At 36.1% G+C, this 27,111-nt stretch overlaps 1 protein-coding gene across 1 annotated transcript; it reads right to left on the reverse strand.

Moving 5' to 3' along the window:
- Positions 1 to 2,668: 2,668 nt before the first annotated feature.
- Positions 2,669 to 26,306, reverse strand: sotv (exostosin glycosyltransferase sotv). The gene is made up of 14 exons (XM_071658011.1): positions 26,149 to 26,306; positions 24,826 to 24,927; positions 23,843 to 24,033; positions 22,956 to 23,171; positions 21,217 to 21,420; positions 19,845 to 20,040; positions 17,491 to 17,613; positions 17,057 to 17,170; positions 14,984 to 15,217; positions 13,914 to 13,995; positions 12,297 to 12,463; positions 9,279 to 9,383; positions 7,745 to 7,912; positions 2,669 to 5,491 (listed from the first exon to the last, which is right to left on the reverse strand). The coding sequence occupies exons 1-14, from the start codon at positions 26,278 to 26,280 to the stop codon at positions 5,273 to 5,275; spliced, it is 2,253 nt and encodes a 750-aa protein (XP_071514112.1). The 5' UTR covers positions 26,281 to 26,306; the 3' UTR covers positions 2,669 to 5,272.
- Positions 26,307 to 27,111: the final 805 nt, after the last annotated feature.

Here is a 27,111-nt window from a genome sequence, read left to right on the forward strand (position 1 = left end):
ATGTGAATAAGAGCAAGGTTATTAGGTACAGTAGGGTTGAGGGACAAGTCAATTGGGAGGTAAGTTTGAATGGAGAAAAACTGGAGGAAGTGAAGTGTTTTAGATATCTGGGAATGGATTTGGCAGCGAAGGAACCATGGAAGCGGAAGTATAGCTTAGGGTGGGGGAGGGGGCGAAAGTTCTGGGAGCGTTGAAAGATGTGTGGAAGTCGAGAACATTATCTTGGAAAGCAAAAATGGGTATGTTTGAAGGAATAGTGGTTCCAACAATGTTATATGGTTGCGAGTTGTGTGGAGGAGGGTGGATGTGCTGGAAATGAGATGTTTGAAGAAAATATGTGGTGTGAGGTGGTTTGATCGAGTAAGTAATGAAAGGGCAAGAGAGATGTGTGGTAATAAAAAGAGTGTGGTTAAGAGAGCAGAAGAGGGTGTTCTGAAATGGTTTGGTCGCATGGAGAGAATGAGCGAGAAAATCCGAAAGACAACATTAACACAAGGTTTGGGTTCATCTGCTGGTTACGTCCAGAGAACAATATGCCAAGGACCTCGACCGGATGACCATCACTTGCTAGAGAATATGGCCCCACTGAATGCTGGAATCTGTGTCTCCCGAGGATGACCATTAAACGGTCAAAACATTGAGGTGTGTCTCAGCTCTAACCCGTTTGTTTCCATACCATCCTGTTTTCCATGACACATTATGTGTGTGCAAATATTCCAAAGTTGGAAAAATTCAAAATCCGAAACACTTCTGGTCCCAGCATTTCAGATAAGGGATACTCAATCTGTATATTGTTATAGAAATTCAGATTTGAAATGTATGACCTCAGCCATCTCAGTCTATTGTTGTTTCTCCCTTAGGATGCTTATCCTTCACAACTACTCTAGCTATTTGTTTCTTGATTATATTTTGCAGTAGTTTACAGACCTCACTTGTCAGTGACAGTGGCCTGTGCTTTTTCTCAATTGCTCATTTACTCTGATCCACTACCTTTGTACCAATTCCTCTTTCAGTAAGTTCTTAGTGTTTCTGTACACTCCTTCAGTATGATGAGTTTACCTTATAAAGGCTGAGATGACACAGGCAAAGGTTTGACCCAATCTTGGCAGTCTCATATATATTACATATCCTGTACAGGCTGTGCCTGGTATTCACTTATCATTTATCCCTGAAGGGAAGGTGAGTTGGCCCTGACCTGATTGTCCTCTCCAAGATTTGAACTCTGGTGTAACTGTGTGTAATTCTTGGTCAGCATTGTTAACCACAGAAGCTCATATCTTTTCTCCTCATCCCATTCAGATTGTGTTAGAGATAATATGTCCTCAACAGTAAATACATTTTCAACATGGTTCAGATCTCAACACAAGTCCTTTTCTATTTTAATAATGCTTCCCCTTGAGCTCTTTAATTTCAATCAAGAGTCCACTACCTGAATTTTCTCATGATGAATTTAAGATGAAGTTCCAAATTCTAGTATCCCTTGTTCACTTGTGTTGCTGGGTTAGATATATGCTTTGATGTTAGATAAAAGGAGTGAGATAATTTGCTGTCATTAAGTAGGCTGGGAGTGAGATAATTTGCTGTCATTAAGTAGGCTGGGCATGAGAATTGGGTTCACTTGGTTGGGTAAGATGTGTTTTAATGTGAGTTCAGATTGGCCATCGTAGGTCATTACCTCCTGCTGTGTCAGTTGGACCCAAAATAATTACAGTGTTTGGATTTGTAGACCACTTAACGTAATAATAGTGTTTGGATTGGTAGACTAGTCAACATTACTAATGAATGTTGTATGAAAGTCTGGGCAAGGTTTTCACTTTAGTGAGTTCAGTTGACTTAGCTATGTAATGATTTCAGAGTAGGTAAGATAGGGTAAGCTGATGAGCTGGGTAGTCGTCTTTAGTACACTTGGCAAATTCGGACTCATTTACCTGAGATAATCAAACATTACAGGTTACAGTTGGGAGGTTGGGCTATGGAATGTCATCAGGTTGGTTTGCTGTGCAAGGATTTGTTTGCTCCCCCTTCCATACACATTACTTCACTACGTGCCCAAAAGACCTGCCATTAACTAGACCAGTTTACAAATTTTGGACTGGATGTATCTATGTAAATTCATGAGTAGCAGTATCTATGGTGCCATTTTAAATAAAAATGCTCTTCTCAGTGTAAAAGTAGCCAGTAATCGGAAAAACTTGAACTAATTACTTGCAGGTCATTATAAGGTTAACAGCACAATATATGAGGTCCTAAGCTCTAACCCCACAAGCTTGTGAGGGGAAAAGATGCCCAGTACCTAGGAATCAGACTTATTACTTAGTTTTTACATTCGCACCAGGAAATACAACATTATGATGAAGAGGCGCATTACATTTAGTTTAAATTTGTCTCCAGTACTTGATATCCAGTCTAAAAGTAAGGAGTACTCTGCAAATGTTCATTACCAGCAATGTTAATTATCGAAATTCATCAGCATGACTGATTGCCATGTCTAAAAATTTGGAACCCAATATCCTTGGCATTTTGCATATACATAGTGAATTCATACAATGCTATCCAGAATGTTAACTCTTATTTACCTAATCTAATTAGCCAAGGATTCATTATCATTCATGATGAATAGGACTTGCAGTGCAATTCTAAATAGCTAAATGTTTTAAAAACAGGCTAGTTAAAGTGAGATAAAAGCTTTATTTTCATCATTACACGTACAAATATTAAAGCCTTTTTTGTTCATATAATTCTAGAATACTAAAAAATGAGTATTATCGCTGAACAAAAGTTAGATTTACAATCTACATATTTCAGAAATGAGTTTTATCACATTTTGCATCACAATTCCAGTGGTAACCTGTACTCATGAACAGGCCTTACATTTCTGTGGGCACCAATATGCCACTGGAACCAGAAGCATTTGTAATCATTGGGCTGATCTTTAGAGATATAGCAGTATTTTATACTTGTCTGAGATAAATGGCTCAGCTGCAGACTTATGTACTAGATTCTATGAAAATCTAACACAAAAAATGAAAAATCTATAAATTTTAAGAAATAACACATTTTGTGACTACACGCAATACCTTTTCCTTTTCTCCAAAAAAAATATACTTTTATAGAAATTAAAACCTTCCTATTTCTGCTTTCAATTCTTTCTTTTTTCAAAAACCATAAAAAACTTAAATTTAGGGATATCTATATTTACACTATACAATGGCACTTGAGATTACAATAAAATCAGAAGACAATACAGAGAATTTAGTATAAAAACAAAATCAACTCTTCACAAGAAAACTAAGGATTTTGTACAAAAACATAACAATTCAGTTATGAACCATATCATGATTCTGCACCCTATAACACTATGTATTATTTGGTTGGAACATGCAATGAACATTAAAAAATTCTATATAATGAAATCTATAAAAATACTTCATAAAACTATACAAAATAATTGATGCTACATTATTCTTCTCTTTTGTATAAAGCAACCATCATCGAATACATATTTCAAAATACAAGCCTTTTCACACTTTAATCACATCATTTAAACATATGTTCCCCTGAAAAAATTAACACAATACTTCTAATCAACACCTGAACAATGTTTTGTGTGTAGAGAATTGTGTACTTTGTTCCACTCATTCAAAGCAGGCTGATAAAAGCATAAACTTTGAATTTCAGTTAGCACACCTCTCTCTGTTTTTTGTGACATAGAATCTAAAATAACAAACTTTTAAATTCTGCATTTCCATTTTTCACACACATACACTTATTTCCTACATTAAAAAAGAGATACAATGGCATAAGAGATGTAGACAGATACACATATTACCCTAGCAAGGAAAAGACACCAGATTAACCCTTTACAACTGTTACTGTGAATGCTTAAAGAAATAACTGACATGAAATATCAAAAAACAATTAAAAAGAACATGCAAGCATATCTGATCATCCAGATATACACTAGTTTTCCTTGAAATCTCTTACAGACTGTTTATGAACATTCATAAAATATATGAAACAAAGTCCTATGATGAAAAATCTAAAATACAAAACATCTAAACATACTCAGTCATTGCCTTTAGAAGACATTCCGAGAGTGGTATGGGTTGCTGACTACAACCATGCAAATGCAAAGTCCTTATTTTCTTTGCAATTGATGATGGAAATTTTTTTCCAGAGAACAAGACTCTTATGTTTGAAACTATACAGGATAGCTACAGCTTTATAGATAAAAACAAAAGACAGGAAACATAAAACATGAATTTAAATTTGCAGCCCATCCCTAGGAATGCATAAATTTATGTTGGTATTCTTTCAAAGGTAGATATAACTTAAAAATACAGTAAAATGATTACAGTACTGTAATACTTTTTCTTTCATACCTGTTCACTATTGCCCATTTTGGCAAGGTATCAACAGAAATGGCCAAAGGAAACTTAAAAGGAAAAATTCTCAATTGGTTCCTTTCTTTGTTCCAACTTTGGAAAGTAATATAATAGGATAGGAGGATTTCCAGCCTCACACTTTTAGTCATCTTCTATGCCACACGAGAGGTATGTGGGCAGTTTTCTTTCTTTCTCCACTATTCCCATGAATTAACAGTAATACCTATGTTCATTTAATTTCCTGCTGCATAGGAGTGATCTACAAAATGTTGAGGTTAAGTTACTAGACAGAAAATCTTTTACAATTGCCAAAGAAAGTACACCCTCCTCTTCACTGATGATCATACAAACACAATGACAGTGGCTTCATTCACAGTGTTACTATATGTAAGCATAGTTCAGTTCAGTAAAACCATTAATAGGCAAGTACATACATATCTTCAGTAAAAAGACACGAGTATTTTTTTCATTGTTTTGAGGGTCGAGAAAGGGCATGTGAAATGGGCAAGAATATTTCATCAGAGATGCTTCCATGGATAACTAGTGCCAAATGGTTCAACATCTTAAGAGGACAGATTAATAACAGTCATAACCAGCAGAGCTGACCAACAAAATATTGAAATATTTCAAATACCATTAATCCTTACAAAAAGTATTACAGTACAGTCTTGTAAAATATAACAATGAACAGGCTTATAAACCAAGCTTATGAACCTAACACAATGAGGAACCCACTCTAAAATGATAAGCTTTTTGGTCATTTTCTTGAAACAAGGTTGAAGATAATAACTTAGATATGATTTATATCTAGCCAAAACTGAAAATAAAAAACACCGAGATCCAGAAAATTCATAAACATCACCAGTACAATTGTTTTAACAAAGTACTTACAAACTTCCCATATTGTCATATAATTTGAGCTTCTCAGGGAAGTTGTCCATAAAAAGAACAGGATCTGCCCTGAACTCCACAGTCTTTAGAGGCATAGTCCCAAATACCTGTGTAAAGTGACTGACACACTGAGAACGTTCCACCATATGAGCCTCATTAGCAGACAAATCTCCGCTCGTGCACTCACCGCATTTAAACTTCTTCCTTGGTGTTACCTGAAAAAAGAAAATAATACAGTACCATGCAAATCAATGAAGGCAATAATCAGCCTAAGGCCTAAGCCTTAAAAGTGGCAAATATTTTGGAAGCATTAAAGTATGTGGCTACACCTACAAAATCGTCCCTACATTTTCTCAGACTAGGTAGGTTGAGGTAAGGCATTCATAGGCTAGGATACCTATCTAAGGTAGGGTGTCAGTTTAGTTCCACCACCTTACTTCATTACTGAATTAGATGAAACTGTTATCAATATATTCCTTCCACTAAATTGGTTTAGCCTGGCCATGTGTGATTTGAAATATTTCCTATCTATACCACGGTAAGATTTGACACAGTGAGGTGGGCTATGAAGGAAAATGTGTGGTCAATCAAAATAACGGTAGATGAAACACCTATGAAACCCTCACCTAGTATCCTCTTGCAGCCAAAATTTTTATCAAAATACATCAACATCAATGTGACCTACGGCTGGGGAAGCTGGGCAGTGGCAGAAACAGGCATGCTGTGCATTTAGATTATTTGCTAATTAATACAATGCTAAATCATGGAAGTGTCTGGTACATGAGTATTTTGACTATAATACTGAAAATTAAGATAAACCTAAACTGCTTGAGAAGTAATGTTTTAAGACTCGCACAAGCATGCCATAAATTTTTCTATTTGTTTTAATTTTACCATGAGTTACATAAACTTAGTTCCATCACACAATGTTCCCATGGACCCAATGTTCTCACAGGCCACTGTTAATCAGGATGTTTGAACACATAAGAGCTGATCTGTTGTGTAAAACACGTAGAGCTGACATATGGTTGAATAAGGTGTTGACAGGCTTCCCATAGACTCTGTTCTCACAGGCTGCTGTTATCCAGGAAGTCTGAACATATAATAGCTGATGTGTTATTTGAATACACTGTCAAATGGGTTTTAACAGACTCAATATAACCCGTGCCAGTGCTACCTGAGGAGGGGGGACTGCTCAACCTCATCACACCATTCACTAGTGTGTCATAAGGCCCAGAATACCATAGTTGTACGCACCTATTTTTATAGTAAAACTAAAAGCAACCTGAACTTCACCCAGTAGCACAGAATAAAGAAAGACCTGATCTTCTTACCAACTCAGTCTGACAAGCAATGGCAACCTTACAGGTGGTGGCTCCTTACAATGTGAGGGTTTCATATGTTCTTTTGATTTCTGCATATGCTTTACCTACTTTTATGTTAATAGACTCCGAATTTTCTCTGATCATTGTGGCCTTTGCATTATCAATTATCATCTAAGGATAAAAAAAATGCTCCAAATCATGCAGTGCCTGTTTAAAACACTTCCATCGATTCTAAGGAATGTACTGGTACCACTTGTGTCCTATTCAAAAAAAAAGAAAAGAGTGGCAGGGCTCAACCATTATTTTATCTGTAAACACAGCATGGATTACAGGAGGAAAACATTAGTACAAGAATAAAAATCTGCTCAACACCATTACAGGTTACCAAATTTTCCCTAGCAAGCCAAACCAATATGTTGAGTCAAGTCCCTACAAAGCTACAAGCTGATAATCAGCTATACCTATGTGTTGTACATGAAACTATTTTAAGTCAGAACAAGAGCTCTGTGAAAGTACCTGCATCTATTTCCACACATTATTACAGACAAATTTCCAAGCTTGGAGTGAAATCTATTTCATGTGACAAGTGATCCAAAACTAAAGCATCACCTATGCTGATCAGCCAAAAAGAAGCCCCCTTCACACTCATATCACTGAAATTTGAACAATCACGGCATCTGGCTGTTCAGAAATAAACAAGTACCATCTTGTCTTTCACCAGAATGCATTCTATATGCATATGAAGGATGCAACACTACATCTACCCACTTTCACTACTTGAAATAAAGAGCTGTCAATATCAGAGGAGAAAAGAAGCCTTTGTAGTGTCTACAGGCAGAGAAATCTGAAGTACAATGCCTCTTGGGTAACTGACAATCTTTGTTTTGTACTGTGGGACAAGGCATTTTCGATTATTTGGGAAGACTGAATAATATTTTCTTGCATATTGCATAAAGTGGAGTTCAAATAATCTGAATAAAAAGGAACATTTAACAAGCTCCTTGCCAAGCTTGAATAGTATACAGTATTTCTAATGCACTTCACTGAATCCTAATGAAAATATATAGTAATTTCAAATAAGATCAAACTAAAATTACAAAAAACACATCAATAAAAAAACTCTGCAATTACATAAAATTTTACCTTAATGGGAGCCTTTCCTGTCAAATTTGCTACAAGGAAATTCATAGCTATATCTTCACAATTCATATTAGTATCCACCCACTCTTTGATGTTGCCTGGTAGCTGAGTGGTGTATACATATGACCAGTACTTATGGTAAAATGCTACACCTGTTAACACCATCGATACCTGCAATATTTATGTTATGTTTAGTATACACACACAAACAAGAGACGTCAAATCCTGGCACTCTACTTCCCTTACAGCTATTAAAAACCATTACACCTGGCACTCTACTTCCCTTACAGTTACTAAAAACATCACAGTACATACTTTATCATGAATCCATTCCCATGCCCATAGCACAGATCAAGGGCATTCATAATTGTACTTTTAGGGGGAAAACTGTTGTAGAGCAAGGATCCAAATCTTGCATGCAAACAATGGGTGGGAATGCCAATTCCATCCACCAAAACCTTAAGTGATAATACCTGCATACTCTCATTTGAATGAGGACCTTTCATTAGACACTTATGATAATCAAGTCACAGCATGCCTCTAAAGGACTCTATTCCCTGTCATTACTAGGAGCTTTTGTTTTAAGTGAACAGTTCACCATCACCATCTTGTCCTTCCCAACCTATATGGGTGAACCTGGAAATGGCCATTTTTCAAGAAGAAATCTGTTTTATGAAAGATCTATTCTCCAATCTGAAAATACAGCTGCTCCCAAATGCCCTCCCTTCCAACACCCTTGCTTGTCTATCATTTGATGGACATATTACATATGGAGCATGGTTTACATGGCAAGTTGGGAAAGCTTGATGGGGTGGTATGCCCTTTAAGGTAACATGAAGACAGCATATGATGGTGTTTCCTTAAATCTGACAAGGAAAGATCTAATGAGCAGTGATGTTCTCTGGGTAGGCTTGAAAGTAGCTGTCCATTAAAGACACTGAGGAAAGCTGCTGCCCTAAACCCTTATGTCTAAGGCACTCACATACAGAGTGACCAGCAATGGTCAACATGGCCTGGCCACTCATATGTAAGTGAAGGCAATAAGTCCATACTCACCCAACCCAAATATTTCTACCTCCTACCTCTAGTAGCCTTTCAATCTTCCCTGAAGATATGTGGCCTGCCCAACCATTCATCAGTCAACAAAGTGGCTTGGACTAGGTGACATGCATCTGGGTGCTGCCTCCCAAATTTTCTGTGTAATGACTGGCCACATAACAATTGACCATTATGGCACCACCTTTCCTCAAACAGCAAAACTGTGAAAAAGTTTTTTTTCTTTTGCCTTTTCCTCTTCCTAAAATCTTGCATCTTTAAGGGTCATGTCTACAAGCACCTGAGGAGTTCTACTATTTTTCATTTTCGTTTTCAAATCATATTCCCTATTCAACCAAGATGGTCATACCCGGAACATGTTTTGTCCATGCCAAGTCAGTTATCAGAGTAAAAATATACATGGTCTTCAAACTAATTCAGTACGTCAGTGTCTGACCCTTACTTACAGAAGATGCTATTTTTATAAATCTTACTGAATTACCTCATTAGTCCACTCCGAATCATACTTCCAGCTATGTGTATCGTTATTCCACAACACATTTCTTGGGGGAAATCCAACAATGCGATCTGGGAATTCTCTCCAAACCTACAGAGAAGACAGGTTAATCAGCATCAGATGTACAGAATAAGCATATGAAAAGTGTTTTGGGTATAATATGCATGTAATCTAGTACAGAAATTCATTCCAAATTCTATACTGATCTTTAGAAAGCTCTCCATTAAAAATCTATGTAAGGTCCTCTCTGCTGGTCTACTTAATATATGATGAATATATCATGTATGGAGTACCAGGGTTTATAACAGTACAGTTATGTAGAGATATGCTTAATGCTAATCTCAGCTGGTATAATGGAAAAAGTTTAATACCAGAAAAACAGAATATTATTACTAGAAAAGTGAATGATGGTTTGGTTAATCATCCTAGATAATTATGTATAACAAACATTTTAGACAAATAGCAGTGCACAAATACAAATAAAGAATGGTGAGGATTAATAACTCTTCTAGATTACATAAATCATGGACAGCACATTTCAAATACAGAAAGTAGGCACCATAATTATATAAGGTTTGGATGAGGGAATGTAACATCATATGCAGCAATGTGAGTCAAAATGTAATATGTGCAATAATTTAGAAAGTCAGTTTTCCCAAGGGCAAAGCTCCTTGAACTAGCCCTTGTACATTTTTTTGTTTGGCCAAAAAATCATTTGAGAGCATTTGTGAACTAGATGGATGTCCCACGAAAAACTTGTGTTCCCTACAGAGCAACATAGTGGTTCTATCTATCAATCTATATCTTTGATGCCCATTGCCTCCAGAACTCCCTCAAAGGGGATGGTGACTACAGCATGAGTCCATAACTGGTGAGCTCCAGTGCAGTTCTTCAAATAGTTAATCTGCATGGAATCAGAAAGGGTTTATTTTTCTTTAAAATGAGTTCCAAAACTACAGATGTGATTTTCTTCAACTTATAAATCAAGTTCAAACTCACAACTTTTTATGGTCCAAAATTATAACTAGAGTTAAGGGTCTTCTCTCTATCCATCTATAACTCTGATGCCTGTTCCCTTTGGGAACTACCTCAAAGGAGTGGCTACGGCAAAAGTCTTCAATAATGGTGAACTCTAGAGCCGCTTTTTACCTTTTAGTGACTCACCTTTAACAAGATATTGGCAAATGGCAATTCTAAACAGTGTTTTTACAGGCACCATTCAATTCTTTGATAATAGGAAACAAATATACAAAGTTTAATGTGTATCTAATTAAGATTTCTAAGTTATGACCATGGTTAAATTACAGGCTAAAATGCAACTCCTAATAATGGAAGACACACATCAGACAAGGTGATTCCTAAACATCTGCCATGGTATGCCAGCAACAAAAAAACTGAAAGTTTATCCTGGGAACCAAAGTTCTTCACAAGACAGGGTAAAGACTTCCATATCAACTGAAAAACATCTTTCAACAGCCTTTAAAATAATATCTACATGCTACACCATAAAATCTCTGGAGTCATTTCGCATCAAATTATCATTAACGTAAAAGAATATTCTGATGTCTTGAATGACTTTATTGTCCTACAAAACGAAGAGTGGAGGCTACAAGGTGGAAAACACACACTTCCCTTTCAAGTGGAAAGGAAGGGGACCTTAAAAAAATTCTAATGACTGAGAACAGTAAAACTATATCCACAATCAGGTGCTTCATAATCTGATGATTCATTTTGGTGGTGTTCATGAAAAATGAACAATGCAGACACATACAAAATTAAAAGGTTCAGTAAAACTACTCAAAATCCCTTAGTTATGATCAGAAACTACCCATATGAGTCTTGTGTTTGTGGAAAGAAGAATAGGAAAAGTATCTGCTTACAGATAAAGTTAAACATACTGAAGGACTTTAATGGTGATCAATGTTGTGTTAATACTGCCAGAGCTCTTGGCTTGCACATATGAGCAATGTGCCTCCATTTGGTGCAAGGTAATTCCCCTTGTGCCCAGGGTGAAATTATAGAGAACGTAGTGAAAAGTTTCCAGATGGAAGATCAGAATCAACACAACATGCCCATACTTACTATATTGCGTTTTAGCTTGAGGTCAATACTAACTTTTTGTAAGCTGTATCTCTTATCTAAATATTTTAACTAATGATGTACCTGTATTGTACTGCAAATCTCCTAGGAATTTATTCATATTTTTGTGTGAATATAAGGTGAAATTTCTAGGAACATCCTGTATAGGTTACTAATAGTTGTCAGTTATGAAGAGTGGTTTGGATGAGAAAGGTTTAGTACACCTGCAAAGAACTGAGAGCCAAGCATATTGACAGTGGGATTCTATTGGGAGGATTTTCATTTTGGTGTGTATACACAGAGTGTTTGTAGTTGCCATGCAGCCAGTGATTTCTTTGAGTGTTCTGTTTTGTGTTCAGCTTTGTTAGGTCTGCTCTTGAAAAAGGGTGATGAACATGAAGGTGAGGTGTAGTTTATGGTGAAGCAGCTGAACTGCTTACAGAGAATACTAAGGGATTTTTTATCTTGCTCAAATCTGATACCAGTTAATGTTCTAAGGCCATCTAATTCACCTTTTGCTTTGGTGCTGACGTTTGTGGTGTGGGAAGCAAATGTCATGTGTCATGCCCAGAATTGTTAGGGCTTTGTTGAGTAGAAGCAATTGGCCCTCTACGGTAACAGGAGGATGTAAGTTGGATTTGTGTCTATTTGGGGTCAAAAGGGTGACTGAAGACTTTCATGGACATATGGACATCCTGTTCAAGGTAAGCCATTCTTCCAACTGTGTAATGTAGAGTTTCATGTTCGTTGTTGCTCCTGTGAATTCAGGGTTCTGTGATGTGATTGTAAGGTCATCTGCATGTGTGAAGACCTTCATATTGTGGTCTGCAGGAGGTAGCAGAAGTTCATATAGGAAGAGACTGAAAAGAGTTGGAGAAAGAACTAATGTCATAAACAGAAGGAAAATAATATATCAAACACTACCTGATATCCAAATTCTAATTCATCAGCTGTCATCATGTTTATGTCATCATCTATGGCAAGAATGCATTCAGTCTCAATCTCTTCATAGGGATAGAAGCGATTACTGAGTTTATTTTCTCTTGTTTGAACCACTTTAAGTGGTACATTTATTTTGGGCCACATTGATGCTGCAAGGGGAAAGAGAAAATATATAAAAAGTATTTGCTACTGTGATAAGGTATGAAGACATTAATCATTAAAAAACATACCCTATATCAAATGTATCAAATAAAATATGATGATCAAGTACAAAACAGATATTCATTTCAATATATATGAACAGGAAAGCTCCTTAACTAGATATGCTGGGATAAAAATTTCAAATCACTGCCTAAAAATAATCCCCTTACCAACAAACAAATTCTAATCTTGATGATATTTCTTTATGGCAAGGCATCAATCATAGATGATGAATTTACAACAGGGATGAGCATGTGTAAAATTACTTATTTTTACAACAGATGGACTTCATCTCAAGAACTTTCCCTACAATCATACAACTTAGAAGCATATGGGTAATCACCTTTTAGTACAGCACAGGGAAGGAATTTTACAATTATAAGGCACCATTGCATGAACTTTCTGTACTATCATACATTTTAACCTTCAGTATGCTGTCCTTAACTACAATTTCCTCATTCATTCTACTTGAATCACTCGACACTTTTATACCACTCGACACTTTTATACCATAAAAGTACCTCTTTACAAGTATTTTAACAAGCTTCTTGATTAATTTCATGTTAAGTCCCCTGACTGTTCTGTATCTACATCTTTCAAAGAACTGCTCACTGCCTATGTCATCAATATGATTTAAAAACTTAAATGTAGTGATCAGGTCACCCTTCTCATATACATATACATAAATACACATGTGCATGTAACTACAAAGAAAATGAAACATGATTTCCCAAGTGCACTTTCATGTAATGATCACATTGTTAGGGGAGATACAAAATCAGATAAATGGAGAACAGTCAGCTGATAGTTCCTAATAAGCTACTGTTTACCCTGGATGGCTTCAGCCAACCGCAACCCACTTCCTACACAGTAATAGTAGCAACAGATATCAGCAAAGCATTCTACACTATCTCCCAACACATCCTCACGAAAAAGATACTTTACACCACACTTCACAATCAAGACAAAAAGTAGTTGACCAGTTTCAACACTCGCCAACAAACTAGTCATTCACATAGGCTTTACCTCCAAAACTCTCTAGCTTTGCAATGGAGTACTCCAGGGAGCAGTTCTTTCTCCATCAATCTATACTAAGTCTCTTCCTACATAATCTCCCATCACCTCTCATGAGATAATGACCTCATAATCACATCTCAGCACCCTGACACTACCCAAGCATCAACAAACATTCAACACTGTATCATGTATGCTGAATCACTCTCTAAAAACATCCATCATATCCCTCTCAGCCCCTCCCATCATGCTAAATGATCAACCATTCCTGCTCAACATAATTCCAACCATCCTGGGTATTACAAACAAGACACATGTGGCATCCATGTTTTCAAAACAGCTCCTTCATTCATCAAAAATGAGCTTTAACTTTCATATACTAACCTTGAGGAGGAGCTTTCTTCTGATTATTCCATACAACAAGCACCTTTGAGAGTGAGGGGACCTGCACCATTGTCTGGATCACCTACAAAGAAAAATCAAATAATTCTAGGTTTTCTCTAATGTGTGTGTCATTATCCACCTAAGAAAATGGAGAGGAAATTCTTCAACTCTGAGGACCCTATCTCATCCTTGCATATGTTGGCAATATCAATATTGTGCCTGCAGTGGATAGGTGACAAAGCCATCCTCCTTATGATATCATGGACCTTTGGAATCTACAACTCTGGGTCAAAGGTCATCAGCATTCAGCTATCACCTTAATACTGTGTGCTTCATTCTCTTTCTAAGTAGCTAGCTAAGACTAAATATTCACCCTCCATGATACTGACGTGATGAGTCTAACCCTTCATTCTCTGCACCTTCTGGTTCATCACTTTTGATATCTACTTTACCTTCAAATATACAATTATATATCATACAATTAATGGTGCAAGGAGAAATAAAAGATTACAACACATGAGATAGACAAGACACAGTGAGTAAACTAATTATAGTTAGAAGAGTTTCTTTTAAAGATACTAGTGGAAAAAGATTTTATTGAATTTATTTAAGTTTTTATATCTTTTTTTTTTTTTTTTTTGGTTTTCCAAAAGAAGGAACGGAGAATTGGGCCAGGTGAGGGTATTCCCTCAAAGGCCCAGTCCTCTGTTCTTAACGCTACCTCGCTAATGCGGGAAATGGCGAATAGTTTGAAAGAAAATATCTCTGAATATGAAAATGTAAATGGAGGCTTTAATCTCACTAACCAATATTCAAAACAAAATGAAAAAGTAAGATAAGCTTATATTAGCATGCAAGACCTTGTTCCACTTGAGCACACTGGACATCTCAGCCTCACGTCCTTAATCATCTACTGTATTTACGACTAAAGTTTCAATTGTAAATGTCAAATAGAGCACATCAATTCTTTCCTGTAATGTCACAATGCCTAAACAGGAAATCCTGAATTAACATGATCATCAAATGACAGTTAAACTTTTATAGTCCATAACAGTACATCAAATGAATACCTGAAACAGGGACTCCAAACGATCATAAGTGAGAATAACAGCAGTGAAACCTTCATTTGCAGGAGCTGTGAGGGGGAGGAAAAGAGGATTATTAACAGCTGAAGGTACAATCCTTGTGTTCCACTGCTGCAGGGACTGTGCATGTGCTGGGAATACTCGGTCGTTTAGGATCTTCAAGGTTGTGAGAGTGATGTCTTTCATCGTCGCAAAATACTTTTCATAGAGCCAAAGGACCTGCAAGTGAAAAAATAAGTAAAATAACATCTGTCATTACTACACATGCTGGGATGCTGCAAGTATTCATGCTCATACACCCTGATATCCATGTAAAATCCCTAGAGCTCCTAGGTTGTCTAGAATCCAGTCACTATGATAAGTTTAGAGATAGTAACTTTACCATTTCAGGCCACAGAAAAAACTTACTGTGCCAGAGAAGATGATACTAAACACTTCAGTAAACTTGAAAAGAAATTTTCATTTCAATACACACAACTTAATCAATGCTAAATTCTTATGAGATAGGTTGATACTCCTTACTGACAGGGATAAATAAATATCTATTTGTACGAAACTTTCTATCATACAGGTGTAAGCACATCAAACTTATTTCTCGAATAAAAACATAAAAAGGAGCTTTTTGACAAAAATATAGTGAAACAATTTGAACACCCACATTTATCTCAAACCACTCACTCATACTACCACTTACTTTCATATATGCACTACTTCCCTTACAAAAGCTCCTAACAACATTCAGAGGTTCTCCATGCACACCATACATACACAACACACTAGGGGAAGATGACAAGGGATTACTAGGTTCATGGTGCAGTAGCTTGCCACTCTGTGATAAGTCATCACATGCTATCCATGACCCTTGTTCCTTAAAAGTCATGCCTACATATGGTATGATTCTACCTCTTCTGAGTGTGATGTTTTAGCACACAAATACTATGTATGTACTGCAAGGTGAAGACACTAAACATATAAAATCAAAATATGCAACCACAGTAATCAAACCTATGTCTTCATCATCTCATTGTTAAATATCTAAATATCTAAACAATAATTGGCTGTGACCTTAAATTCAAAGCTTAACATTATATTTATTTATTTATTTATTTTGCTTTGTCGCTGTCTCCCGCATTAGCGAGGTAGCGCAAGGAAACAGATGAAAGAATGGCCCAACCCAACCACATACACATGTATGTACATACACATCCACACAGGCACATATACATACCTATACATCTCAACGTATACATATATATACACACACAGACATACACATATATACATTATAAAGTCACAATACTTATTGCATTATTGCATGATGTACAACCTCCAACACATTCTTTATTTCTTGCAGAAGTGTAAGACATGATGATGTGTAAGGGCCAAGGAGTAGGAAAGCAGGGTTGCACAGGATTATCAGGTATGTGGCACAAAAGCAAACACTATGATGCTTGGGAAAGGACTAATACCAAAAACATAGCTATGAGAGTGAAACTGAAAAAGTTAACTCTAAGACACTGCAACATCCATAGAGTTCTTGCACTTAAAAGGCAGAATAAAAGATACAAGAAACAGTGTCAACATATATGTACAAAAAAAAAAAGCATCTTTTGATGCAAATTCAGGTTTAATACAATGACTTCAACATAGCCACAGTATGGCAAGGCTCCTCTATATATCAAAATAAATGCATATGTATATTCCTCAGGTATGAATCCACATAATCCAAGTACCTAACATGATTACCTCATACTCTAGATGCAACTTTCTATGTGCCCCAGCTAAAACAATATCAACATGTTCCATCTGGAAGAAAATATTAACCATAGCATTTATGGGCCACTAATCAACTCAGAAATTCAGTTGGGATTCAAAAGCATTTCCCCCTATGACAACTCCATCAGGTGGCCTGACAACATCTTATGGGTCCATTACAGTCTTTTTTAATACAAATCTTAAGCACTAATCTTTATGGTCTATTGGCATGCACAAAAAACTAGGCAAGTGCAGCATCATTTAAAGTGAGCTCAACAGAGGCGAATCAGATATATTACAAACTTGTTTCTGCATGTGGATAAGTCTTTCCTGGGATACATCCTTCTTGAGTAACTGCATAACAGTTGGTAAGTCCTCCTCATACACTTGCACTGCAGCCTCTTGCCAGTCTATAACCTAACATAAAGGATAACACATTCAAATATTTCCTTTGGATATAATGTACTAGGACAGGATTTGACTCCTGTACATAAAAGTAATACATATGCAAAAAATAATGTCAAATGTAAAGTAAAAAATACTTCATGGGCGTAATAAATGAGAAACATCTATATTCACATTTCTATGACATTACTAATACATCAATATTCAAAATAGTAAGATGAAAGGAGGTACAAATAACTTCTGAATTATGCACTACGACTGAAAATTGTGTAACTGATTTCAAGGGTGAACACAAAATGTGGCCTGTAAATAAGACTGTTAAGTTTATTTACCTCAGAAAATGGTAAAACATATCCATCAGCTACAATGACAGGTACACATCCAGCACGCATAGCATCATATAATGCACTTTGCCCAAGACGACCTCCACGAACAACCAAACAAAACTTGGCATCCTGAAAAAATCAAATAATTCATCAGTAACTTCATACAACACACAGAAATATAATGCCCATTACATTCAATTACCAAAAAAAGACAAAAAAAGGTAAAGAGATTTTCTTTTTTCCTAAAGATGGTACTTTTCTTTGGTTGCACTACAACAAAGTCTCAACCCCTAAGCTACTACACAATGTCCATGTCCTCAAAATCCTTCATGAATGTTCTTTCCCATTCCTTACTTATCTCATTGACTTGCCTTCTCATGTTGTTTTACTTAAACTTTTCCTCTTGTATATACTTGTTCAGATACAGAGGACTCAGCAGGAGATATCAAAAACTACATGCTGGTTATGTATCTATGTATTTATCACTCCATGCAAATGCGATAAACTAAGTACAGGACAATGCAAAATAAATGAATAAAGCATCCAAGTCCTTTTAAAAACTAGCAGGTCCTCAGTCCTTTTATGAATAAAATTCATCATGGCAATAAGTACCAGGAAAACAGTTAATAAAAGACCAGCAAGAAGCTAAATAGTCTCATTCTAGAGTAATAGTCACATAGTTTCATGGACAATATGCTGTCATTAGATTACACAGCAAACAGCTGATTACACGATTTCAAATTATACTCAACCAATTGATAAGTAAAACATCTTGTAAATCACACTCTTTCCATATCTTTCCTTTATGTCTTTCATAAAGGTTTGCCATTTTCCATTTGAGCAAGGTAGCAACTAGAAAAGATGACTAAGCCTTAGAGGAAAAAGATCCTCATTTGCCTCTTTCCTACATTCCCTCTTTTGAAAAGTAATACTGGAGGGGAGGATTTCTAGCCCCCTACTCCTGTCCCTCTTAGTTGCCTTCTATGACACACAGGAGATACATGAACAATATCATTTCTCCCCTACCCCTAAGGATATCTAACATAACTAAATGTGACTTTACCCATCTTACCAGCCATACCATACATGAAGGCCAGCAATTTCCAAAGCTTAGAAAAAGCACATTATATGAGCCCCCTTAAGTTCTGAACATACATTCCCTAATATACAAAACAAATACATGTACTCAACTGCCAAACCAGTAGTTCCTAATTAACATGCAGAACAACCAAAAGGATCCCTTAGATAAACTGAACTCTTAAAATATATGAAGGGATTAGCACTGTATGATTATGAACAGCACTCAACACTCTGCTGAGGGGATTGGACACTTAAATTATGGTAACTCTTGGGCAACTACTATTACCTGATGTTAATTATGGGGCAAAACCACCAGGACCCTGTGGTAAGATGTGACGAAAGATCCTAATCCCTTTGACACTTTCCTCATGCAATCATCTTAGTACTATGTATTACCCATCATATAGCTCTAAAGCTGTCCTTATTGGTCAATGTTTATAGATGTTCAAGACATCTTATACTTTTCAAACAGTATTGTTCCACATCTGAAACTCAATTCACAAAAGCTGATCTTGTTCTTAGGTAGTTTCAGAAATTACTAATCCTGCATGAAGGCCAAGAGGACAACCAAACAGTTCGTACATGGATATTAGATTAATAAATCATGTTGGAAGAAACTCATGTTGAAATGGGGTTTTACTAGGTACTCACTTAAAATAAGCCGCCCCAAACCTAGACTCTGACAGAAGGAGATGCAGTGCATAATCAAAATGTCCAAAATATCTTTTAACTTATAAACAGCCCAACAGAAAACCTCAGCTCAACTCATTCTTCATGACAGATAACTTTACCACATGACTCCTCTTATGTTAATAAAGAGTGTCACATTATATCTAACACTTCTAGCTATTCATGCACATACTCACCATCGCATTTTAATCACTCAGATTACTTTACTTGCATTTTTATTTACCCTTTCTCTAGCAACCTAGGTTTCAATCTTTCATCTTAATATCACATCAAAAATTCTTATTTATCACTGCTTTCTAATTTCTTTGCTATGTATGTAATTATTCATATCAATTTACAATCTTGTGGGGCTCCTACAGCTTTGAGGCTGTACTCCAGGCAGAAGCAAGGAAATGATAGATTCCTTTGAAATAACACACTTCTCAACAAGACTATCCTCCCTTTCATCACTGACAAAAATACAGCTTTGTTGAATGGGACTTCATACTCACAGTGTAACTATTTGCAGGCAATTTTTGCCAGTTTTACTTTGCAGGGAGGCTTTACAAACTACAAAATTAAATAACCTTTGTAAAGAGTGATGTTCTTACCCTTAAAACCTGGGGGTAAGGGAACACCTGTGAACCATGGCATCTGACTGTGAGGTTAGTGAAAGGGAGACATTTGTCCAAGATGAGAAGATCATCATGCTGAGTCCTTTTATCCAGCAGCTGGGCCTCTAGGTCCTCACGGTAGTCACGGTGTATATTGATCTGTGATGACACTACCAGCCATCGGCGGGAGTCTCTGTAACATAAGCACATCATGATACTGAACTCACACAACTCATTTTCCATAATATCTAGATTTTCCTGCAGTGAGTGCTATGTACTAGCCCTACCTTTTGGCAATATAATATGAGCAATAGACAGAAGTAGTAGGTAGGACCATTAGATAAGAGCAGTAGAGAGAAGTAGAAGGCAGGAACATTTAGGCATGAGCATTAAGTAGGAGTAGTAGGCTGGAACATTAGATAGGAGTAGACAGCAGGAAACACTGCACTAGAGATACCCTCTGTCAGTGGCCTGTTAAAGATGAGGCACTAAAAGGATAAGGAGTAATAATGAAGTTCACCAGTTATGGAGACTCTTTCACTGTAGCCACTCCCTTAAAGGCATTCCCAAAAGAAATGGGCAGCAGAGACATAGGTAGTAAGACAGAGTTCAACAGTATATATGCACATATTATAACAAACAACTGAAGTGGTTGTTACATCTATTGCAGATTCATTTACACATAATTTCATTAGTTCTAATGATACTTCAATACACCAGTGACTAATATATACAATAGAGGGGAGGTAAGAGACAGTTTTCAAGATGATCCTAATAATCAATGTCATTTAAAGACTTTGGAGAGAAAAATAATGAACAAATGTGCTCTGAAGTAAAAAACTTCTACTTGGACAAACTATGAACAATACAGACACATACCTATGACATATCTGAGAGTATGGCAACATGAACATCCTCTAAAAGGTATCTCAAACTTTTTAAGAGTGGGCCATACTGCCTTCCAATGACTGGCCATTGACAGCCTACAGATCATGGGTTTAGTTTACACAAATCTTTCAGCAAAACGAGAAACTGGCTTTGCCAGAAGTTAAAGAAAAGATCTTAATGCATGTATCACTTAGTGACATGGAGTGAGAATTAGGAGTGCTCTGCATACTAAGGATATTATGGATAACAATTATGTTATACCCTTAAGGAACATCTATAAATCTAAGCCAGCATTTTTCTTTTTCATTCATGTAATAAAATTCAAGCACTAAAGTTTAATCAATGTTAAACTTTCCTGATAAATAAATGTCCTATTACATGAATGGTAAAAGCCTGTATGAGACAGTTAGATACTAAAAAAACATTAAATAATTAGCACTATTCTAGTTCCATAACTATGACAGGTGAATCACTGACTTACACTGGTTTCCTTCCTACAAGGGAATCTTGATGAGCTGGATTGTACACAGGAAGAGATATGTCATATCCTCGGCGATACGTCAGTGATGAGAAGCCCCCACCAGCAACGAGTGCCTTACCACGTGCTAAGTTCAGTGTTGTATCAAATTGAGGAGGAGTTCCTGGCAACATGTTGAACAGCAGATGGTTTTCTCCCTCAGACCAGCTATAGAATTACAGCAGAGATCTCCATTAGGACCACATGCTAGAACTTCTAAGCAAACATGTATGAGTTATAAACATTAAATGAGAATGAAAGCAAGTGATTATGTTTTGACAAAAAAATTTATTGTGCCCTTAATAAAATGTCCCAAGAAACTTCAGGATTCCTGAGTCACCTATCTGAGCATGAAGACAATAATTCAATACTGAGATTCCCTCTATCCTAAAGTTACCTACAGAAGGCCAACCAAGCACAGCTTACAACGACCAAAACAAATAGTCACGACCACAAACTTTTATATCCTTCATTTGTAGCAAACAGATTTTGGCTAAAATTTCTGTGAAAGGGTTGAACAGGCTCTTGAAGGAATGACTATTTTCAATTTCAGTATCTTATATGATGAGTGTGTTGGTAACTGCATGTCTATAATAGTGCTAGTTTCAATAAGACCAAGGAAGTGCATACAGTAAATCAAAGTAGCTGACCTAGCAGCAGCTGTTCTTCCTTATCATTTCCTCCCTTTCCCTCACTACCTCCCCCATTATCCTCTTCCTTCTTCCCCCTTCTTCATCTCCTTCTCCTCCTCCTCCTTCTCTCTTGTCTTCTTACCCTTTTGCTACTCCCCGTTCTCCTTTTCTTACTCTGCATCATTCTTAGCATGAAATCCCCTCCTTATTTTTACTCCTACTCCCATCCTTTAAATCTCCTTGTCCTGTCCTCTCCTCTTCTCCTGACCCCAGGAACAAGCCCCATTAAAATACAGAAATACTTTTTTAGTATAAAATATGGCAATCTGAAAAGGTAAATGCTGAAGATATATAATCTTATACATATTTTACAGAAAAGACATCTTCAAATCAACTATACTTGTATGACCCTACATTCAATAAGATTAATTTTGTCATTAACTGATGATACTACAACTCACAATCAATTAAAAATAGAAACCTGTTACATGTATTCAGTGAAAGACCATTCCTCTTATCAACTTTCCTCTTCCACTATACAACTTGAACTTCTTCCTCTTTAATGCAATGTTGCTTCTCTCTCTCCATTTTTCATATATCTATTTTGCCTTGTTAAAGAATTGGCTGTTTGTATGCTTCCTCCTCTGGCTTGGTCAAACAGCATGCATTACAGCACTGCATCACAAAGACAACATTTGAGCATATGCAACTTAAGGATCAGCTATTCAAAGTCTGCTTCTTTTCCTCAATGGCTGGATTGCAAAACTCATAACCTTCTTACATTTCCCTAACTTTAATGGTGTCTTCCTTATAGAGACGAGCCAATGAGCTCTTGAAGAATAAACACTTTATTTTTCCCATCTGTCTAAATCTTGATTGAACATTTATGTCCATAAATAGAGCCTTTTTATGATCAAAACCAAAGCCAATGCTTATGACACCATAAACGAGAAATGGTTGAGTGGTGATATATATTTCATCCAAGTGCTACTAAGATGCTTTTATAATAATACCTAACAAAAGCCTTTGCATTACTAATTACTTTCAGCAAATCAAAAACAATAAACTTACTGTGGAAGCATGGCCAGTGCCTGAGCTATCTTATCCTTTCTTAGGTTGTTTTCATTCAGAGTGTCTATTGGGGGAATGAGAATACAAGCATCTTCAGGACTAGGAGTGTAGTATTCTGAGTTGAGAACAGTGTCAATGATCTCATAGAATTCACGAGACATAGGCTTTATGGCCACATGATCCTCATCCACGTAACGAGTCATGGGATACACATATCTGGTGATAAAGACATTGATGAATTGACATTCTACATAGTACGTTCCTGTCACTTGAATTTCACTTCAGGTAGTACAACAAAGGAATCATGCATCTAACCAGAAAAAAACATACCTGATTAATCTTTAAATGTTTCCAATATTCAAATAAATACATGACACAAAAAATGGCTTTCATGTTATCGATAACAAAACAATCAACTGCAAGGAAATGCTCCAACACTTGAGAAGTTGAAGATTAATTCTACACATCGAAGAGAGTCTGTGATTTACAACAGTATATTCATGTGGTATGATTTATCTTCTATGCTTCAGTATACCTGGAAGTTCCATATTGTAAAAAAATCATTTTTTATAACTAGTGTAACAGACTAAAAACTACAATGAATTCTAATAAACACAAAGCAACAAACTGAAAAACATAATTTCCATTGTGTGAAGTTATCAATGTCAAGATGAAGAAAACTTCTAATACCTAAAAATAGCATATCTGATGCTAATAATCATGAAAATTAACTAATCTAACTATTCAAAGAAAACAATCACACTCACGAAAACTAAAATTACTTATACGAGAAACGCATTCTAAATAAAACCAGGTCAAGTTACCATCTATGAGCATTGAGAAGAAATTAACGTACTGTAAACATAAAAATATCAAAAGAAACTTACACAGATATACGCTGGTTCCCACTGCGGCCACAACGATACACATTGAAGCAAGTAAAGTAATTGCAGTCACTCCTAGTTTCTATTGGCTGAGGAGTGCCATCATCACCTACTACAAGCTCCTGCCAATGGCTTGAAGCTTCCAAGCTTAAGCGAGCATCCTGGTTTCCAGGAGTTAATCCTATGCCCAACAGCTGAAGATACAACCAAGGACAAGTTTGTTAATACTACAGCCACATAATGTAAATGCTGTTATAATCAAATTTCACTGAAATATTAAACTCTTTAAAACCTTATTGAAAAATCACAACCCTTTAAAATTTCAACCTTTGTCATTCTAATAATACCAATACATTTTACATACAAATACAGTAAAGACAAAATCAATTCAATTTGAAATACAGATCATTTTCTTCATCAACATAGTGTTACGTCAACCTACTAACTCCAGCAATAATTCCAAATTATCATGACTCTCATACATTTATGTTTAAGCACACATCTAAATCTGCAAATAAAACTTCCATCATGTATTAAGCTTCCCTCTAAACTACTATCCCACTCAAATACAAATTCAATTCGTACAAATTCCACACAATATCCTGAAGAATTTTCTTTACTCTTCGCTCTATCAGCTCTTAAAACTATTACATTATGCTCTTCTCAACAAATCCCTAGCACTGGTTCTCTTATATCATACCTTCTATTCCCAAACCCCTTTTTTGTATCATACGATTATAGAAGGCTGCATTCTTCCTTCCAGCAGCCTTCTCCACAACTGCATATCTCTTTTCTTTTTATTAATCATGTATAATTCCTCTTTTCTTTTACTACTTATGTCATACCTCAGCAATTTACTGTCCACCATTAATTTTTTGAACGCTTAATTCATCACTCATTCAACAGTACTGTATCCCCAGATATTTCCATTTAGCATTCCTTTAATATATGACACATTCAACATTCACTGCAAGAGCTAGTCTCACCTGTATGCATCCTAAAAATGTGATGGCAACCACAAGGACAACTAAAACAGAGATGAAGAAGTTGCGGTACTTCCGATGGTTAAACACACTGTCAAAGGAATTCTGGAATAACACAAAAATATAACTGATAATACTTGTTTTGACATTGTATTTAATGAAATCAAATTATGAATAGTTCTACAATTGTTTCAAATGAAAAACATGAAACAGCTACTATGTTTCATATAATTTACAATGTACTGTGAACATTTCTGGTGAGTTAAGTTCAGCCAGTCAGAACATCTAATACAGTGACAGGAGAATGAGAAACCAGTAACAAATTAAGATAAATCAAGAAATATCACAAGAATCATATATAAGTTACAACTGCTTACATATACTAGGAAGACTGAGCATATATCAAAACCGATCTGCAATATAATGGGAATAAACACCATGGGCATCCCTCCTGTTCATTTACTATTTGCAATGACGGTATTATGAATGCATAACTTAAAATGTCAACTGTTGATTTTGAACTTTCTTACCCCACAACTTCCCTCTACTTCAAAACCTGTCCACATTAAGAATCTTAAAAGTGACAGTGTTACAGGTGCTAAACCAAAATCCCTCAACTAATATCGCCTCTACACATAGTAACTCTCCACTCCTGAAAATTGCATTTATGTTTATCATCTACATGAGTGGTATACGTAATCTACAAAATTACCGTCCTCTTATCCTGTATGACTGTCTGAATAGAAAAATGACAGCTTCGCATGAATACTATATCATACATCCTACCAAAACACAAAACAAACCACGTTAATATACTAGATTAAATCTAGATCTAAGAATAGCAAGTTGCGTATACCACTGGCATTATTTGATCTCGCCTGATTATTGAACTAGGAATATCACACTTTCTTTTTTTACCTTCAGGCACAAATAAACACAGCCAGATGCTATGGTTCCATATTATGTTCCATATGTTTTTACTCTATTTTCGAAACACTATACTACTGCAAGATAGAATTACCCAATATCCAAAGCTGATCTCGAAGTGTAGTGCAACTGGTAAATTCGATCACCCACGACATTCCTTACACAAGTGTAACGAATCCAATGACACAGTTTTTATCCCCCAAATCCATGTTATCCTTGCACAGCTCCTAAACCATACATCGAACAATGTAAATTATCAACAAAAGATAACTGACGGCCGTGATAACTTACTTCAAGATGCATACTAATCCCCCTTCTATAGTTTCATTCCTAGGAATCCCTCCATCCTCCCTAAGTCCTCTTTCGTTTGTAAGATATGTAAAAATTTACATTGCTCACCATGGTGGAGGCTCCCTCACACTTGTTTCCTTGTATATTACATGCTAACTTGTGACATCTTGATGGTTGGGGCTGGGGCTCACCAGCTGACGCTCTTGTAAACAAACAGACCGAGGGTGCATCACAACCCATAACCAAACTTACAACTGACTGAGAAATATAATTATTTTTTCGGTTATTCGTGTAATTCAAAGCATTTTGAAAAAATCTTTAAGTGTCATAATTAAAATATGCAGATATATATTTTGAAATAGGGTAAATATACTATCAATTTAGGGGTTATATTTGATATGACTTAATATAATCTTTTGGTTGAAGTGCAGCCAAAGATTAGGATTAGCAGCTACAATCATTGGGTGTCTCCATCTTTCCTTTGATCTTATCTTAGAGTTGTGAGTCACTGGAGACTATCAACCATCTCTAATGTTCAGACTTACGCTATCTTTTTGTGCATTCAACTGATTTCTATTTCGTGTTGCTTAGGAAGTTTGTAAGTAGTTTCGTTTTTCAGTTATATTGCAAAATGTTTACCTTTGAAAACATATTAGAACTGAAAATTAATCTAATAGTGAGAGGTGAATATTGCTATGTATAATAGCTGACCATATTGATATGTATAGTAGCTGGCCACATGTATAGTATCTGGTAGTCTAGGATGCATCAAAATAATTGGCAAAAAATATTCTTCGACGCTGTAATGACAAGTTATCTGAACTCAGTGGAAGAAAAAAGATTATTAGAATATCCATCTTTAACATTGATAGCTATCAGTGATACTGTGCAATTGATATATGGGTTGGTTACTGAATTTGCAACGCTGATTAGAAAGTATCAATCGAAGGAGGGGCGACGTAGGTAAACCCTCCCCCCTGACCTACATAATTCAACATGATATATTCTTACCATTACTCTAACCCTTTTAATCTCTCGAAGGGAATAACAAATGCATGTCTATGTACATAT

This window comes from Panulirus ornatus, chromosome 65, assembly GCF_036320965.1.
Source record: "Panulirus ornatus isolate Po-2019 chromosome 65, ASM3632096v1, whole genome shotgun sequence".
NCBI classification, from domain to species: Eukaryota; Metazoa; Arthropoda; class Malacostraca; order Decapoda; family Palinuridae; genus Panulirus; species Panulirus ornatus.

Bases quoted from the DNA above. Each gene is read 5' to 3' on its own strand.
- sotv (XM_071658011.1), bottom strand. From the start codon at position 26,280: ATGGGTTGTGATGCACCCTCGGTCTGTTTGTTTACAAGAGCGTCAGCT. The intron at 24,928-26,148 runs GTGAGCAATGTA...GTGTTATTCCAG, and splicing joins GTGAGGGAGCCTCCACCATG to AATTCCTTTGACAGTGTGTT. The intron at 23,172-23,842 runs GTAAGTTTCTTT...CTTTATCACCAG, and splicing joins GGGAACCAGCGTATATCTGT to ATATGTGTATCCCATGACTC.